At 40.8% G+C, this 19,489-nt stretch overlaps 1 protein-coding gene and 1 long non-coding RNA gene across 2 annotated transcripts in view; both read right to left on the reverse strand.

The window, feature by feature from the left end:
• Positions 1–19,489, reverse strand: part of LOC127156939 (receptor-type tyrosine-protein phosphatase eta-like) — a 194,981-nt gene that overhangs the window by 162,353 nt on the left and 13,139 nt on the right. Inside the window, exons 2-7 of the mRNA XM_051100109.1 lie at positions 17,143–17,167; positions 16,090–16,125; positions 6,631–6,687; positions 6,337–6,350; positions 3,303–3,333; positions 112–369 (exon numbers count right to left, since the gene is read on the reverse strand). Coding sequence (XP_050956066.1) covers positions 112–369; positions 3,303–3,333; positions 6,337–6,350; positions 6,631–6,687; positions 16,090–16,125; positions 17,143–17,167 — 421 coding nt within the window. The remainder of the gene's footprint in view (positions 1–111; positions 370–3,302; positions 3,334–6,336; positions 6,351–6,630; positions 6,688–16,089; positions 16,126–17,142; positions 17,168–19,489) is intronic.
• On the reverse strand, positions 4,484–6,319 carry LOC127156940 (uncharacterized). Its single transcript, XR_007825801.1, has 3 exons — positions 6,112–6,319; positions 5,073–5,160; positions 4,484–4,641 (listed from the first exon to the last, which is right to left on the reverse strand). It is a non-coding gene; the product is annotated as an uncharacterized LOC127156940 (long non-coding RNA).

Below are 19,489 nucleotides of genomic sequence, written 5' to 3' on the forward strand. Positions count from 1 at the left end.
TTACTAATTATTTGTATAAAAAAAATAAATAAATAAAATGTTGGTGGTCAGAAGTCGATATGTTTAAACATACTGTACATCGAGAAAAAGTGATTTTATAACTTTACATACTTGTATATTGTGAGACGCAGACAGTTCCTCCTTCTGTTGAATCGTCTGCTGCCACAGCAGTGATGCAGAATGTGTAATTGACTCCAGCAGTCAGACCAGTGATGTTATAGGAAGTGTTAGTTGCTGAATTTTCATTTGTTCGATTATCAGTCCATTGAATTTTAAAGAAAGATCTCTTTCCAATTGGTTCAGCCCATGTCAGAAACACAGATGATGTTGTGATTTCATTCACTGTGAGATTCCTGATCACATCTGGCTCTGTGTGGGAACAGAAGAGCAATTCATAATTGTTAATGTAAAAATAAAACAAAAACACACAGGACACAATGTATAAATACAGCTGCAAGGAGCAGTTTAGAGTTAATGAGCTGTCTTTAATCACTCAGTAAAGACCAGGGCCCATATTCACAAAACATCTTAAGGCTAAAAGTAGCTCATAACTTGGCGATTTAGTAGAAAATCGTAAAAATAATGGGCGTGCCAGTCCTAAATTTAGGACTCCTAAGTGTCTTTCACAAAGCGTTTTAGCGTTAAAACTAGCTCCTAAATCTGTGCAACGTAAAGATTGATTTATACGCGTCCGCAAGTTTGCTTGTGTTTGTGAAATCAACCATTTCGCGTGGCGGTGTGCACGGCATCTCGAGTGAACGGTTCGCGTGTCACCGCACTGATCACCAACAATTTTAAAGCTGTTTTGGCTGAACAGGTACGCCTGTACAAACATCTCTATGATCCATCAATGCGTGATCATAGAAATAGTCAGATGGCAATTAACTCCTAGAGAGAAATCGCGACCAGCATTGGAAAGGACGAAAACTTTTGCAAGAAAGTTTGTGAAACTGTACATTTTAACACTATTGTGTTGGTTTTACTGTTGAAGGCTGCTGTAATAAAAATATTTCTCATATTTGCTTGTGTTAGTGTTTCACACTACTTATTTTCATAGGCGTAATTTACGGGTGGGATGGGTGGTACACTTTTTGCACGGCTTGATATTGTCCCCACTTTTTTGAACATCTGGCAGCATGGACGTACCTAATGCTGATGAAACATTCCTTTCTGTTAAATAAGGTGCTGACGCTAGAATCTGTATTTTTTTCTGAAATCATGCATAATGTTCGTTGCGATGTTAATTAGTGACGGAACTTTCTCAATGCGGCTCGTTCACACGCGAGCGCTTCAATCCATCGCTTGATTCCGGTTAAAAATCAAAACAAAATACACACAAATGTGTCTCTGATACAGGATCACTGATGAACATATTTAATTTTAATAAGGGGTGAAAAAATTCATGCGACGGCGGATTAGAACCCAAAACCTCTAACTCACTTAACGAACTACCACTGGACTATTGGGTATTACTAACAACTAATGCATATCTATGTATTTATTCACTGACATCATTTATCTCAGAGCTAATAACATATTATTATAGTACATGTAAGAATAAAACTTTCATGTTAAAAATGAGTTTAATGTCATTACATTATGTACACATGATTAGAGCCTGTAACCACAAAACATTTAATCTTACCACTGAAAGTTCTCCTAAATAGCAGCAAAAGTTTTTAGCTAAGAGTTTTCTCTTAAAACCTATTTACAAAGCTGTTGAGACAAACTTTTACGAAGGAATAGAGAGAAGTCTTAAGCTAAGAGTAAGGGCGGGGTTTACCTCGTTGCTACGAATGATGTCAACATGCTTATTAACTACGCACACAATGATTGGCTGATAGTCTCTGTCAGACATTTATTCATAGAAATATTGTAACTGCAATATTATATCATATTCAAACAAAGGTTTTAAAATAAAAATGTTGCCATATTCAAATAAAGATTTTAAAATGCAGGCTAAGTGTCACTAATTAAACATGTATATCTTCAGCCTCTTACATGTGCGCTCCTCGTATACAGTTAGCGGGTATGCATATAAACAGCCTTTTAATTAACAGAGTAGAATAAACATAGGTGATAGTAAGGCATGTAAACGTAAAAGAAAACCAAACTGGACGCAAGAACAACTCTTACTTCTTGCCCAGATTGTTCATGAAAATAATCAAGGGAAAATTTGGAGTTGGGATAAACTCAAAAACTAAAAAAGATGTGTGAGAAAATATATGTGTGCAAATAAATGCAGCTTTCCCACTTTTGTCCAGAAGCAAAGATGACTGTGAAAAGCGCTGGTCTTTTTTGCAAAGTCAGGCAAAGGCAGAGATCGCAGAATTCAAGTGACAAACAACTGCTACAGGTAAACGGACATTATTTTCAAGTTGACCATAATGTTTTCATGTAACCTTGTTATGCTATTGCAGATTAAAATCCTTGGCCTCATTAAAATATTTATTGCATTCATAAGGAGCTGCCATTCGAGAGTTGTCAAAACCTTGATCTGTGGCGTTGTTAGGTTGTTTCTATTTGTTGGTGAAGTGACTGCGTCCCTGCAAGTTCTGCAACAGTCATAATATCTTCGCGATTAAGACCATACCTTCTTAAAAGCTCATTATCAGCAAATGTTTCTAAAATGTTTCTGTTCCGAGGCAGATAGCCGGCAGTTTTAGGATAGTTTTAGGACTTGATCTTAGTGACTTAGGAGTCCTCTCCACTACTCCTAATATTTCACAGATTTACCAGCTAGTTTTAGTGCTGAAACGCTTTGTGAAATACTCTTAGAGCAAAAATTAGGAGTCCTAAATTTAGGATTAAATCACTAAGTTATGAGATAGGCTATCTTTTATCCTTAAGATCTTTTAGGAATAGGGGCCCAGAATTTGGTGATGTGCACGCGGTCAGCATGTTATACGGTGTGTCCGTTGCATATGTTTTAATAGCAGTCCATTCAGATTTAAAGAAAGACACCACTTCAGGTGGTTTATCCCATTTCAGAAGTGCAAATGATGTGGAAATTTCAGTTACTGTGAGATTCTTAATCACATTTGGCCCTGTTTTACACCAGAAGATGAACTGATTACTGATTCCTACACCTGAAAGAGTGTAATTTCCAGTTCACATGTTTAGGTAGTTCATAGATCTAGATTCTGGATGCAGCTGTGCAGTTTTCTACTTAAAGTAAACCTGAGATGGCATCAAAGCTGAATGCCAATTAAATCAGTGCAACATATCACAATAATAACAAACTGAATTTTCACTTTGCATGTATGATGTTTACACAGTTGTCCATGAATTAAAATACTCACTTGTAACTGCTGTTTGAGTTGAAGTAGGGCTTGTACTCACTAAAAAATGTTGGGTTAAAAATAACCCAACTAGTAACCCAACTATGGGTTGGTATAGCACCTTCCCATCTATGGGTTATTTTAACCCAATGAATTGGGTTAAAATCCAGTTGGGTTAAAAGTAACCCAACAGTTGAGTTAATTATTTAGATTCATTTATATCAGTTTTTATTTATTTATTTATTTATTTATTTTAATAAAAATACACTATAACACTACTTTGTTTTCAAATAAATATTTTGTTTATTTAAATATGCAAATATTTTTTTTACAAATATATTTTTAAATGTAAAACAGTCATACTGCAAATGTTTACAAAATAAGTGTACAAGAATGTGAAAATATAATACATTCAAAACACAAATATGCACACACAACTGACATATTTTCAAGATGTACACTGAATTCAAAACCAACAAATGTGACTCTGGTCCACAAAACCCGTCATAAGGGTCGAGTTTTTTGTATTTAAATGTAAACATCATCTGAAAGCTCAATAAATAAGCTTTCTATTAATATGTGGTTTGATAGGATAGAACAACTATTTGAAAATCTGGAATCTGAGGGTGCAAAAAAATCTAAATATTGAGAAAATTGTCTTTAAAGTTGTCCAAATGAAGTTATTAGCAATACATTACTAATAAGAAATTCAGTTTCGATATACTTATGGTAGGAGATTTACAAAATATCTTCATGGAACATGATCTTTACTTAATATTCTAATGATTTTTGGCATGAAAGAAAATTTGATAATTTTGACCCATACAATGCAATTTTGGCTATTTCTACAAATGTACCCATGATACTTATGACCGGTTTTGTTGTCCAGGGTCATAAATGTGTATCAATTCATATTTATTTATATCAACACATACACAAATGTGCACAAATAAAACAAACATAATATACAAACCTTTATCAATAAAACAAAAATAAAAAATCATAAACACAAGTAATAATAATAATAATAATAATAAAACAAAGTAAATCTGCTGGCTGCTGGACTTGCTGATAATCAGCAACATAAAAAGTTTTACAGATCAATAGATACAAAGTTTCTAAGGAAGAGGTAATGTGTTGAAAGAACTCCTGGAACATTAAAGACTGTGTGCTGCAAATGGGTGCAGAGGAGCTTTGGGGGACATGTAGAAATGTCTGAAACACAGATCCACTGCTTGTAGTAAGGTCTTCTGTTCCACTACTTCACTGTTGAAAATGCTAAAACTTGGGAGGAGTTCTTGGAGTTCAGAAATGCTGGTGTCATCCGGTCGCATAAAACTTCCTTCATTCACTCCTTCCTCTGTGATAAGATGAAGCAGAAGAAGAAACATTTTACAGATAAACTAGAAACATTTTTTCATAATTGTTGGAAAACCTACACTACTAATCAGAAGTTTTTGAACAGTAAGATTTTTAAAGTTTTTTAAAGAATTCTTTTCTACTCACTAAGCCTGCATTTATTTTATCCAAAATACAGTAAAAGCAGTAATATTGTGAAATATTTTTACTATTTTAAATAACTGCTTTCTATTTTAAAAGCTTTGAAAAGACTGGACAATTACATTTTAAAATATATTCAAATAGAAAGCAGTTATTTTAAATGCTGTATTTTGGATCAAATAAATGCAGGCTTAGACAGAAGGGAATTCTTTAAAAACATTAAAAATCTTGCTGTCCAAAAACTTTTGACTGGTAATGTATATGGATCACTAATATAAATAGTTTACTTACCTTGAAATATTTCAGTTAATTGGCATGTGGATGTTTAATGTATGAGATTCCAGTGTTGTAGTTTTCCCTTCACTGAAGAACCCAATGTCTAAAAATAAGTATAAACACATTTAGTACACATTTAAAAAAACATGCAAATCTGTCATAGCTTTATATGAGAAATGGCTGTAAGTAGAGGCGATTCTAATATATGCATAACAATATTCAACATAAATAAACCATAAAAACACATTTAGTGTTATTCCAATTAGTGCTCGCTTTCCAAACAACTGACGCTTGCCCTGTTTTGACCAGCAGGCGTCGCCGTTGTGTCACGAACGATTGGAAGCAGTGAATCATTTTGCGAAGCGATTCGTTTAATTGATTCGAAACTTTGAAAAGCTTCGTTTCTCCCATCACGTCTTTCTTTTGGGAAAATGTGATTATTTTTAGACTTTTCTAACAGAGAATTCGCCGAATTTGAGCGCATCTCTCTGAGCTGCCGCTGAGCGAATCTTACATACTGGACCGAAGTTGAATGATCCGTGCGGCGCGGTTCAAATCAACACCAATGTCTCATTTAGCATTAGCCATTTCCTATATATAACGTTAAATGTGATAATCATTAGTGCGACCAAACAAACTGTAGTCAGAAACTGTACGTCTAGAACCCTTCATCACCTGTAAAATAATACTAAACCTGTAGTAATGGTAGACGGTGATTTCAGTAACATAAGTAGTCCTATATACATTTCACCATACATTATTAACTTTAGGTTACTGTAATACATCTCTAAACAGTTTTACAACTTTCTGCTAATTTTAATTTACTTTATTACTGCTAGCGGCCTAACTGGGACAGCTAAGGTAACGTTAATGTGAAGTTATTCGTTTACAATGGAGCTCATTCTCCGCAGTAACGTTACAATACACTGACTAAAGGAAACTACAACTTCGTTAAAAAACAAACATACAACAACAAAAGTTCAATTTTGAAGTGGATTTCACGTTCTTCTTATAAGTATAATGTTATAAGAGTTATCAAAACCCTGTTACTCACCTCATACTGATGCAGCAGCAGCTTCTTCTGTCGTCAGTCACCGTCGTCCGTTAAAATTTGAACTGTCGCCGCGGGAACCAATTAAACCCAACGCTGGGTTATTATTAAAAACAACCCAACGATGTTTAAAAAATAACCCAACGTTTTAGAAAATAACCCAACATAGTGACCCAATATGTGTAACCCATCTATTGGGTTAAAAAAATAACCCATCTATTTTTACTGTGTAGTGGCAGGAGCTGCTGGGACATTTTTTTTTAAACAGTCAAATATTATATTGCAAGTCTTCTTATTAAAATGCATAAAATTGCTGTAAACTGTATGAATGTAACTTTCTCTTACTGTTTACTATTTCCTATACCCCCCCATAAAAAAAAATTTACTGGTAGATGCTGAGCTGATGTTTGATATTTACACTTGGACATGAAATAATCACAGTTATTATTACAGTACACCACATTAACAATAAATATGAATAAATACAGATATAATTTTCCTTTTAACGCATTAAATACTAACCTGTAGGAGCTGGTGTTTGAGACTTAGTTGAAGGAGAGCTCGTAGTGTTAAGAGCTGCTGGGATATTTAGAGGTACAAAGAAACAAAAAAATATAAAAATAAATAAATACATACAGCAATCAATTAAGCTTATTTATTTATTTATTTTTATGATACAATCAAATTTATATTGCAAAAGTTATTAAAATACATGAAATTCAATATAATAAATAAAATAAATAAATTCAATTGTATTTTACTATTTCCTATTTCCCAAAATAAAATTTTAACTGGTAGACGCTGATATTTGATACTTAGAATCTGACATGAAATAATCACAATTATTATTACAATATACTACATTAACAATAAAAAATAATAAACTGTCCATGATTGAATTGCTGTATAAGTAAAATTTTGTCTCTTGTTTTTGTCTTTTACTATGTTCTATTTGCCAGTGTAAATTTTAACACGTAGATGCTGATGTTTGATTCTTTGGATCCGATATGAAATATGCGCAATTATTATTACAATACACTACATTAACAGTAAAATGAATAGAATACAGATATAATTTTCCTATTACCACATTTACTTAATCGACTTAAAACTTAGGTTTTCTTTAGGACTTCTGCATAAAGTGACATCATTTGATGTGGTATATATGCGTAGAGATTCCTGAAACCCTTACAGAAACCTCTCATTCTTGTCAGAAACTGAGAAACAAAACAATTGCAACATTATTTATAATAGCGGCATTAACATGCAATTTTATGTTAACAACATACAATTTAATATGCAAAGCCTGATAATGACAGGAGAGTACCTAAACACGTAACTGGACATTAAATGCTGACGACGAAACACTATCGTAACTGTTGAGGCTAATGGTACCTAGTTAGCGACGTTATCTCATAAACAACATCGAAAGGGTATTCCTGATAATCGATAACTTCATAGTTACGAATACATTTTTTAAACACTTATAATATTTTAAAACCTTTATGATTTCTCAACTCTAGAGCTGTGCAGTAAAGTTTACTTTAAAGATTCACTTTTCATTAATGAAGAAGACATGAAAAAAAGTACTAAAATTTGTCTCCTGGCAAAAAACAAAGACTCCTAAAATGAAAATGACATAAAATGACCATTATAACCAGTAGATGACAGCAGAAGATCACTCATTAGCTCAGTTGCCATTTCCACTACCTACACTGTAAAAAAAGTTGTTTTAACTTAAAAAAGTAAGTGTTCGTGCTGCCTTACAATTTTAAGTTTAGCCAACATAAAATGATAAGTTGTGCTACATGAAAACGTGGATATTTGAGTTGCGTAAACTTAAAATTTGAAGGCAGCATGAACACTTTTTTAAGTTGTTCTTTTTACAGTGTAGTTGTTGTTAGTTAGTAGTTAGTAGTGTTTCATGTCTTGCTTTTGGATCTGTTATTAAATTACTACTATAACAAATGTACTTAAAGGAGAAGTCCACTTCCAGAACAACAATTTACAAAAAATTTTCTCACCCCCTTGTCATTCAAGATGTTCATGTCTACACGAGCTTTTGTGCTTAAGAAGTATTTAAACAATTTAAGCATTTAAACAAAAAACAATTAAACAACTAGAGTGTATAGGTATAGAACAAGTTATTAGACCACGTAGAGGAGGTGATATAAATAAAGAGTTATTAAAACGAGAAGCATTTTGGATATATAAACTTAAATCATTAATTCCAAATGATATGAATAAGGAATTGGATCTTTCTGTCTTTCTTTAACGGATTATAATTTGATCAATATGGATCCTTTGAAGTAGATCTCAAGCATTTAGTGTGAGAATCAGTGATTATCAGTGTTGGGGAAAGTTACTTTTAAAAGTAATGCATTACAATATTGAGTTACTCCCTAAAAATGTAACTAATTACGTTACTTAGTTAATTTTTATGGAAAGTAATGCATTACTTTACTTTTGCGTTACTTTTTAAATCTGGCCAGGGCTTGCTTGTTTGTTTTTAATATAAAAAGTTCTATTTTTGGCAAATGTAAAAGCCTTTTCACACCAAAAGCCTCAGGTTTTGAGAAAAGTCATTCATAAATTCATGTCTGTAAAACCACTTAACTCAAGAAAAAAATGTCAGCTCTTCAGCAATAAAAAAAGCAAAACAAATGTTAGATTCTCGAGTAATTTTACTTATTAGTATGGTTGAACTGGATCATCGAAGGTCGGCAGCAAAGATACTGGTTAATAAAATGGGATTAAATGCATAAAGGATATTGTATTATTTAACATATTTAATTATTGCCGGTTTGCATCATATTCTGAGTTGAATTTCACTGTTTTTATTCATTTTGAGGAATACTAAATCTGTTTTTTGTGAGTGAGATGAATTAATGGATGTTCACATTTATTTTAGAAGTAACATCTTACTCCAGATTTCTATCAAGATGGGGACAGGAGAACTTTTAATCAATAAATGGGGGAAAAGTAACTGGCATTATTTATTTGAAAAAGTAACTCAGATATTTTCTTGTCAATTAAAAAGTAATGCGTTACTTTATTAGTTACTTGGAAAAGTAATAATACTACGTAACGTCTCGGTTACGTATGTAACCCTCATTCCCTGAAGGAGGGGACGGAGACGTTACGTCGGTGACCGACGAATTGGGATCTCGCTTAGAGAGACCAATCTTCTTCGAGTGTAAACTAAACGAGCCAATGTACATTGGCATGCGATGATTGCATCCAGCTGCCGCTGATCACAGCGCGAGTATAAATATGCAGCAGGTGCAACGCATAGTCAGGTTTTCGCTGAGGAGCCGAGCCGGTGACCCGGCAGTTCAGCGGTGGTACAGCAGCCATGGCGACGGGACGTGACGCCTCCGTTGCCTCCTTCAGGGAACGAGGGTTACATACATAACTGAGACGTTCCCCATTCAGTCGGTCACTTTGAGTCATGTCGGTGACCGACGGATTGGGATCCCTACCAAAGCGCCACGGCTGCTGTCCCCCTCCAGTGTCCTGAGCAAGCTCCTTGTGCCCGTTTCCTGGCCTAGGCCGGGCTCGCAACAAGAATACCAGTCACTGTATAACATAGCACTACCCACTTCCGTGAAGCTGGAGCAGTGGGAATGTGCGGAAGCCCCACCTTTCCAGTAGGAGGTTTGAAGGATTTACACACGACTCATTTTTCAGGAACATATGGAAGATTGGAGGTGATTTTAACCTTCTTGGAATGGCAGACATCCTGCTGGGAAACACGGGCTCTGAGGCTATTCCGTGGACTTTTACACATATGGGATCCACTTAGGTCTCTCATATGGACCCCAGCCCTCTACCGGTTCTCATGGATTCGTCGAGTGAGGGCCTGACGCCTGACGCTCCGCTACGTCTGGCTGCCGAAGGGATGGAGGAGCTCAACAGGGTCTACTGTATGGACACTCTGGAGCAGTTTTTGCAAGCCGACCCGAGCCGGGGCCACTCAGTGCTTCTACCCATTTGAGGTGAGAACACAGGAGGAAACCAGCTCTACATGAAGGCTATAGAATCTAGCGAACGTGTTAGGGGTCGCCCAGCCCGCAGCTCTACAGATATCTGTCAGCGAGGCGCCACGAGCCAGCGCCCAGGAGGATGCAACACTTGTAGTTGAGTGAGCTCGCAACCTGAGCAGGCAGGGCACACCCTGTGCTTGATAACCCAGGGTGATGGCATCCACTATCCATGCCGCCCTCCGAAACAGACAAAGAGCTGTTCTGAGGTCCTGAAGCTTTGTGTCCGGTCTACGTACAATCTTAGGGCTCGGACGGGACAAAGCAAAGCTAGGGCTGGGTCTGCCTCCTCCGGGGGCAGCGCCTGCAGGCTCACCACCTGGTCCCTGAAGGGAGTTGTGGGAACCTTGGGCACATAGCCGGGCCGGCCCGAACTCTAGGCACGATTCGTCGACCGAAAATGCGTGCAGGTCCCCTACCCTCTTGATGGAGGCCAATGCAAGCAGGAGCAGAGTCTTCATTGAAAGGAACTTCAGCTCGACTGAATGCAAAGGCTCAAACGGGGCCTGCCGTAGTGCTGTCAGCACTAGGGACAGATCCCAAGAGGGTACAGAGGGGGGGCCGGGGCGGATTTAGCCTTCTTGCCCCCCTGAGGAACCTGATGACCAGGTCATGCTTCCCGACCGACTTCCCTTCTATGGGGTCATGGTGTGCAGAAATAGCAGCCACATAGACTTTAAGGGTGGAGGGAGACAGCCTTCGCTCCAACCCGTGCTGCAAAAAGGAGAGCACGACTCTGATCGGGCATCTTCGGGGGGTCCTCTTGGTAGGAGGAACACCACTCAACGAACAGGTTCCACTTCAAGGCGTAAGCATGTCTCGTGGACTGAGCTCTCGCCGAAGTGATGGTGTCTACCACTCCTTGGGGTAGGTCACCTAGAACCTCCGCATCCCATCCAGGGACCCAACCAAGTCCGGGTGGGCCAGTAGGGTGCCACCAATAGAACCTGCTCCTCGTCCTCCCTGATCTTGCACAATGTCTGTGCGAGAAGTCTCACTGGGGGAAACGCATACTTGCGCAGGCCCCGCGGCCAGCTGTGTGCCAGTGCGTCCATGCCGAGTGTTCCCTTGGTCAGGGAATAGAACAACTGGCAGTGGGACGTTTCTGGAGAGGCAAACAGGTCTACCTGAGCCTCCCCGAAATGTCTCCAAATCAGCTGGACCGACTGGGGATGGAGTCTCCATTCTCCGGGGAGCGCAGCTCGTGACAGCTCGTCGGCTGCACGGTTGTGCAAGCCCGGAATGTGAATGGCACGAAGCGACCTCAGATGTTTCTGACTCCAAAGGAGGAGGAGGCGGGCGAGTTGCGACATGCGACGGGAGCGTAGACCACCTTGTCGGTTGATGTACGCAACGGTCGCAGTGTTGTCCGTGCGGACCAGCACGTGCTTGCCTCGTAAGCGCCCTTTGAGACGGATCAAAGCAAGGTGTACTGCTAGCAACTCTAGGCAGTTGATGTGCCAGTGTAGTTGAGGGCCCGTCCAAACACCCGACACTGCCTGCCCGTCGTACGTGGCCCCCCAGCCGGTGGTGGAGGCATCTGTGTGTACCACAGCATGCCTGGAGACCTGTTCCAGGGGGACTCCTGCCCGGAGGAACATAGGGTCTGACCACGGGGTGAAGGTTTGGCGGCAGGCCGGTGTCACTTTGACCCAGTGAGTGCCGCGTTGCCACGCCCTCCTCGGGACTCGGCCATGGAGCCAGTGTTGAAGCGGTCTCATATGGAGCAGCCCCAGCGGTGTAACTGCCGCTGCAGCTGCCATATGCCCCAGGAGCCTCTGAAATAGTTTCAGTGGGACCGCTGTCCTGCACTTGAATGTATTCAAGCAGTTCAACACCGACTGGGCACGTTCCTGCGTAAGGCATGCCGTCTGTTCGACCGAGTCCAACTCCATACCGAGAAAAGAGATCCTCTGCGTCGGGGAGAGTTTGCTCTTTTCCCAGTTGACCCGAAGACCCAACTGGCTGAGGTGCACGAGCACCAGGTCCCTGTGTTCGTACAACTGATCCCGAGACTGAGCCAGAATCAGCCAGTCGTCTAGGTAGTTGAGAATGCGAATACCCTGCTCTCTGAGGGGAACAAAGGCCGCATCCGTGACCTTCATAAAGACACGGGGCGACAGGGACAGCGAACGCGAACCGCAGAAATGGTCTGTGGCGTGGAAGGATTGAAACATGAAAGTACGCGTCCTTCAGGTCGATCGCTGCAAACCAATCTTGAGGACGGACTCATCTGAAGATGTGCTTCTGTGTGAGCGGTAGCCTGTGAAGTGCCCGGTTCAAAACACGCGGATCCAAGATCACTCGTAACCCACCGCCTTTCTTGGGCACTATGAAGTAAGGGCTGTAAAACCCCGTCCTCATATCGGCTGGAGGGACCAGCTCTATCGCATCTTTTGCCAGTAAAGTAGCGATTTCTGCACGCAAGACAGGGGCATCTGCAGCCTTCACAGAAGTGAAGTGGATGCCCCTGAACTTGGGGGGGGGGCACCGGGCAAACTGAATCGCATTGCCGAGTCTGATGGTCCGGAGGAGCCAGCAAGACGGACTGGGAAGCTCTATCCAGGCCCCCAGATAATGCACAAGCGGCACCAGCGGGACCACCGAAGTACCCGCGGTGGGGCAGCGATGGGGAACGCAGGAACCCCGCTCGGGCGTCTCGTTGCCGGTCCGAAGTGGGGTCAGAGTGTCTGTGTCTGGAATGTGTGAGACACTTACCTGCATTCGGGCAGTAGTGCGTCTGATAGCACTCTCCAAACGCTCACTGGCGAGAGAGGAGGGTGAGCGAGGTCCGAGGTTGGCCCGTACCACGCCCCCCCGTCCCCTCTGGGGACCCAGAGATAGAAGACACTGCTCTTTTGTTGAGTATTTGGGTACCACTGGCCGTGAGGAAAGGAAACAAAAGATTCTCCACCCGGCCCTCCTCCGGGGGAGGGAGTGGTGCGTTCACCATCTCCCGAAGAGCAGCTCCATCCATCTCTGGGTCACCCGTCTCAGGGCCTCTTGCTCTTAGACTTACCACTGGTCTTAGTGGGGGCCTGGACGGGCGGGGCGGCTGCCCTGCGACCGGCTCCACGGCGCTGCCTCTGAGAAGGCTGCTGCGATGGCTGCGCGGGAGCGGGGGCGGAGGCGGGGGGCCGCCCTCGGCGACGAGCAGGCTGAGGTGTGTCTGATGGCCTCAGTCTGCTTCTGTGCGGCGGAAAACTGCTGGGCAAAGTTCTCCACTGCGTCGCCGAAAAGGCCGGTCTGGGACACGGGGGCATTGAGGAACCTGATTTTATCGGTTTCCCTCATGTCGGCCAGACACAGCCAGAGATGGCGCTCCTGGACCACCATGGTGGACATGGCACGACCCAGAGACCGTGCGGTCACCTTCGTCACACTTAGTGCAAGGTCCGTGGCGATACGAAGTTCTTTAAGAACTTCTGGGTCGCGACCACCCTCGTACAGATCCTTCAGTGCCTTGGCCTGATGAACCTGTAACAACGCCATAGCGTGTAGGGCAGAGCCAGCTTCTCCACAGGCCGCATAGGCACTGCCGATCAGAGCCGACGAGTGCCTACAGGCTCGGGAGGGGAGCAACGGATTGCCCCGCCAGGTGGAAGCGGCGCTGGGACACAATTGCATCGCCACCGCATGCTCCACCGGCGGGACAGCCGTGTACCCCCGCGCTGGTCTGCCATCGAGGGTGGTGAGGGAGGATGTGCCACTGGAGCGGTTTCGGGCAGTAAAAGGTGCCATCCACGTTCCAGTGAGCTCATCATGCACATCCGGGAAGAAAGGTACTGGGGTGGGGCCCTGAGAACCAGCGCAAGCCACCCCAAGATACCAGTCATCCAGCAGAGAAGGTTCGGGACGTGATGGAGGCTTCCATTCAAGCCCTACACTCTCGGCCGCCCGGGCAAGCATAGCCATCATCTCAGGGTCCGTATCCGGCACCGCTGACCGCCTGGTAGGCGCCAGTGTGCTCAGATCATCCTCCCCTGAGAGGTCTGGCTCACCCTCCGATCGTCGGGGGGAGCCCCAAAAGACACAAGAGGTACCTCACGGGAAGGTCCAGCCTGTTCTTTTGGCCGCTCCACTGGCTGCGAGGTGCTGGTGGAAGGAGGTAGTTTCCTTTTTGGACCATTAGACCAGCCAGCTCCCCGCCAGAGGTGGCGCCCTCCCGGCGTTTGCCAGGGGGAATGCTAGATCTGGGCAGAGGAACCGGCACCCCGCCCCTTTGCAGGAAACGGAGTCTGGTCCGCAACTCGCCGATGGTCATCCTCCCGCAATGAGAGCATGACTCATCCACAAAAGCTGCCTCAGCGTGCTTAATGCCCAGACACGTGAGGCAACAATCGTGACCATCACCCGGCGCCAGGTAACGACCGCATCCAGAAGCGCACGGGTGGAAGAGCATGTTTAAACGCCGCGTCTTTATAAAGACGTCCACCCGTGAAAGCTCTTTTAGGAAACTGCTGAGTGCTGAGGCGCACAGGGGAGATGGCCGCAGCAACACAGAAGGGGGTAGTGCAGCCTAATGTGTGCTTTTTTTCCCATTTGACAAGGAGACCACCGCCGCTGAAGCGCCGTGCCGCCAACACACGAGCAGGTGCTGCTTTCTGACTCATTTCTGTCTGTATCTTGCTTGCAGATTTGATCGGCTCCGAAGCGAAAAGCTGACTATGCGTTGCACCTGCTGCATATTTATACTCGCGCTGTGATCAGCGGCAGCTGGAGGCAATCATCGTATGCCAATGTACATTGGCTCGTTTAGTTTACACTCGAAGCAGATTGGTCTCTCTAAGTGAGATCCCAATTCGTGACTCGAAGTGACCGACTGAATGGGGAACTCACGTTACTTGTAATGCGTTACCCCCAACACTGGTGATTATTAATGACGACGTATGTCTGATGAGTTTAATCATTGAAGATTTCATGTTTAATATGTTCATGTTCAGATACTGCTGACGGTTCATTTTAACTGCCTGTTAATATAAGAGCGATAAACATAATTTTTAATCTAATAAGTATATTGTAGAATTGTGGTGGGTTTAATAAAATGTGTGTTAACTGAATGCAAGCTGTTTAAAAAGCTGAATGAATGAACATTAGTGAATGAATGATGACGTCAAATCAGTGATTTGAAAAGTGGGTGGAGGTTTTATACACAGGTTTTATACACTTTATACACTGAAGAAGGCTTGCGAGCCAAAATGTTTGTGTCTTTGTTCTCTGGTGATGAATTAATAAAACGAAAAGAAGACAGAAAGACATGAACATCTTGGATGACAAGGGGGTGGGTACATTATTTGTGAATTGTTGTTCTGGAAGTGGACTTCTCCTTTAAGTATAAAGTACAGCAAGTGCAGGAAGTCACAAAGTCTGATGTAATTAAAAAATATATATATAGAAGGGTTAATTATTTAAATACTTACCTAAGAAATAAATAAGTTCATTCATAATAATATAAAACAATAAAAAAAAAAAAAGCATTAAATATTTTGGGATTTAATTTCAAAACTACATTATTTAAGTTTTATCTTAAATTAACTGCAGAAGATGCTAAATATATTCAGCCCAGACAGACTTGCTGCTGTAGTTTTCTTACTCTACGTTTACTCAGCATCGCTTAATGCACAGCTCTATTTTCACACCGACTCATCAGATGTTTTGTTCTGACTGTTGCTAGAGTTATCAAAGTCAATCATAGCGATGACTCGCGCCACAGTTTAGTGGATTCACTCGCATTTGTCATTCCTGAAATAGTATATGTGGACGTTTAGTCCTCATAGACAAACAAAACTTTTCTTCAAATCGTAAATTAATTTTGAAACGAAGCAAAGAGCGCTCCCCTTATAAAACAGCTGATTTTGAAAGCTGACCAGAAATGACTGAGTTGTCTTATCTAAAACCAGGAAGTAACTGTGTATATAGTCCACTGTCCAATACTCACTTGCTTGAGTCCCATTTGAAAGATCGCTTTCTGTGGCTGGGGTGTACAAAGAAATAATAAAATAATAATTAAGTAATATCCATTGACATGCTTAAAAGAAAACGTCTGAATGTAATGAATGTATGCATTTTAAGAATTATTACTTGAAGACTATATGACAACTGTAACCAGCATAAATTCAATTTTTCCAATGTCACAAGCTCAAAAGGGCATCTGTTCATACAATTAAGACTGGAATCACAACACCTTACTGATGAAACAATAACATATTACATTACACAATATAACTCTGTATGTTTCATACTCAGGATGAGACTGTAAAGGTTGCTGACCTACAATATACCACATTAACAATAAAAAATAATAAACTGTCCATGATTGAATTGCTGTATGAGTAAAATTTTGTCTCTTGTTTTTGTCTTTTACTATGTTCTATTTGCCAGTGTAAATTTTAACACGTAGATGCTGATGTTTGACTCTTTGGATCCGATATGAAATATGCGCAATTATTATTACAATACACTACATTAACAGTAAAATGAATAAAATACAGATATAATTTTCCTATTACCACATTTACTTAATCGACTTAAAACGTAAGTTTTCTTTAGGACTTCTGCATAAAGTGGCGTCATTTGATGTGGTATATATGCGTAGAGATTCCTGAAACTCTTACAGAAACCTCTCATTCTTGTCAGAAACTGAGAAACAAAACAATTGCAACATTATTTAAATTGCGGCATTAACATGCAATTTTATGTTAACAACATACAATTTAATATGCAAAGCCTGATAATGACAGGAGAGTACCTAAACACGTAACTGGACATTAAATGCTGACGACGAAACACTATCGTAACTGTTGAGGCTAATGGTACCTAGTTAGTGACGTTATCTCATAAACAACATCGGAATGGTATTCCTGATAATCGATAACTTCGTGTTTGTGCTGCCTTGCAATTTTAAGTTTAGCCAACATAAAATGTTAAGTTGTGCTACATGAAAACGTGGATATTTGAGTTGACTCAGGATGTGACTGTAAAGGTTACTGACCTGTCGTATTCTGTGCATTCAACCCCTGAGGAGAAAAGCACAGTGCATTAACAACGATGAAAACTCAAGTATGAAATTCTACATTGCCAAAAAATGACTTAAACCTTGACTTGAACTCATTAACAAATGACTTCAGACTTGAACTGAACTTGAATTCAGACGTAAGTGACCAACGACAGTGAAGTCAAAACATATTTTTCTATATACCGCCATTTTGTGAGGTTATTTCATCAACCTGATATCATGACATTTTTAAATTCCCCACGAACTGCGAGAAGGGGAGGAGGATTGGCAACTATTTTTAAAGAGAACTTTTCTTGTCGGGCTCTGAAACTTTGAACTTCAACTCCTGACACTGGGCACTGTTAATCCGTTGGTGACTGCATTGATTTATCGACCCCCAAAACCTCACAAAGACTTTCTTGCTGATTTTTCTGCATTTTTAAGTGGTATTATTCACATGAATATATAATGTTCATGTGTGTTGTCCCTCTAATCTGTTGGCTAAGGACTTCATCAGCCTTATAGACTCATTTGATTTAATTCAACTGGTGAAAGGTCCCACTCATTCACATGGACATACACTTGACCTTGTGCTGTCCCGTGGTTTTTCAGTGTTGGACACTGAATTAGATGATTATAGTTTCTCAGATCATAAACCTATTCTATTTACAGTTCCTTTGTCATCTCCAGTTGTTAAATCATGTAAACCTGCCTGTATGACTCGAATAATATCCTCCACTAGTGATGCTTTCTCATCAATGTTCAAAGAGTTTTCTCAGTCTTTAGTTTCCTTTCCATCTGATCAAAGTGCTGAAAAGCTTATACATTCTTTTAATGATGTCTGCACTAATATTTTGGACTCCTCTGCAGTTTAAAAAATCCAAACCAAAGACTGTACCTTGGCTAAACGATGCTACACGTGCTCTTAGACAGACTTGTAGAAGAGCTGAAAGATGGTGGAAGAAAGATAAGCTTCAGATTTCTTATGAAAGTCGTAAGATGGGCTAAGTCTATGTATTTGTCTGAGCTCATTGTTAAGAATGTTCATAGACCAAGAATGCTTTTCAGTACGATAAATGCTGTGGTGAATCCTCCTGTTTCTAATTACCTTTCTGAAACAGTTGAGATGTGTGAAAGTTTTTGTCATTTTTTTTGAAGAGAAGATAAAGAAAATTAGGCAGAATATTAGACCTTCTACTTACGATCCTGCTGTTTTTTCAAATCCTAGTGCTATCTTTAGCCAGTTTAGCTCCGTTTCCATTTCTGTTATACATGATATTGTTAATCAACTAAAGCCGTCTGGGTCTCCTTGTGATGTTATATCTCCCTGTCTTTTTAGAGAAGTTTTTGATGTGGTTGGGCCTGTTTTTCTAGTTTTTATTAATAAGTGCCTGGAATCAGGAATTGTACCTGATTGCTTGAAGCATGCCACTGTTAAACCTCTTTTGAAAAGTCCTAGTCTGGATCCAACAGTCTTATCTAATTTCAGGCCTATCTCTAATATTTCTTTTTTATCTAAAATTTTTCAGCAGATGCAGAGATTTTTGAATGACAATAAGATTTTTGACATTTTCCAGTCAGGTTTTAGAAAGTTTCACTCTACAGAGACAGCACTTATAAAGGTGATGGTAAATGATGTTTTAATGGTCACTGACTCGCGTGACTCTGTTGTGCTGGTACTATTTGATTTAAGTGCGGCATTTGATACAGTTGACCATGAGGTCTTGCTTGCTCGGCTAGAGCAAGTTGTGGGCATCAGAGGAACTGTATTAAGTTGGTTTCAGTCATATCTTAAAAATAGAAGCTTCTCAATCAATATTGGGCAATATTATTATTTAGGGGCGGTCCCCCTGTCTTGTGGGGTCCCCCAGGGCTCTATTTTGGCCCCTTTATTGTTTTCTTTATATATGCTTCCTTTAGCCTCTATCTTTAAAAAAAGCATGGCCTGTACTATCACTGCTATGCGGACGATACTCAACTTTATTTGCCCTTGAAACACAGAAATGGTGTAGACTCCCTCTGTGTCTGTCTTTCTGATGTTAAAGCCTGGATGTCTTTGAATTTCTTAAAACTTAATGAGAGTAAAACAGAGATCATTGTGTTTGGCTCTTCTGATGTCCCAAACACTCACCATGGAAATTCTAGTGTTTTATTTTCTTCAGTTAAATCATGTGTAAAAAACTTGGGCGTCTTATTTGATAGTGCACTCAAATTTGATAGGCAAATAAATTTAGTTGTTAAATCATGTTTTTACCAATTAAGAGCATTGGCTAAAGTGAAGACTTTTCTTTCTTTTAAGCATTTCGAAACTGCAATTCATGCTTTTATTTCTTTTAGACTTGAC

The sequence above is a fragment of the Labeo rohita genome, chromosome 25, assembly GCF_022985175.1.
Source record: "Labeo rohita strain BAU-BD-2019 chromosome 25, IGBB_LRoh.1.0, whole genome shotgun sequence".
Classification (NCBI taxonomy): Eukaryota; Metazoa; Chordata; class Actinopteri; order Cypriniformes; family Cyprinidae; genus Labeo; species Labeo rohita.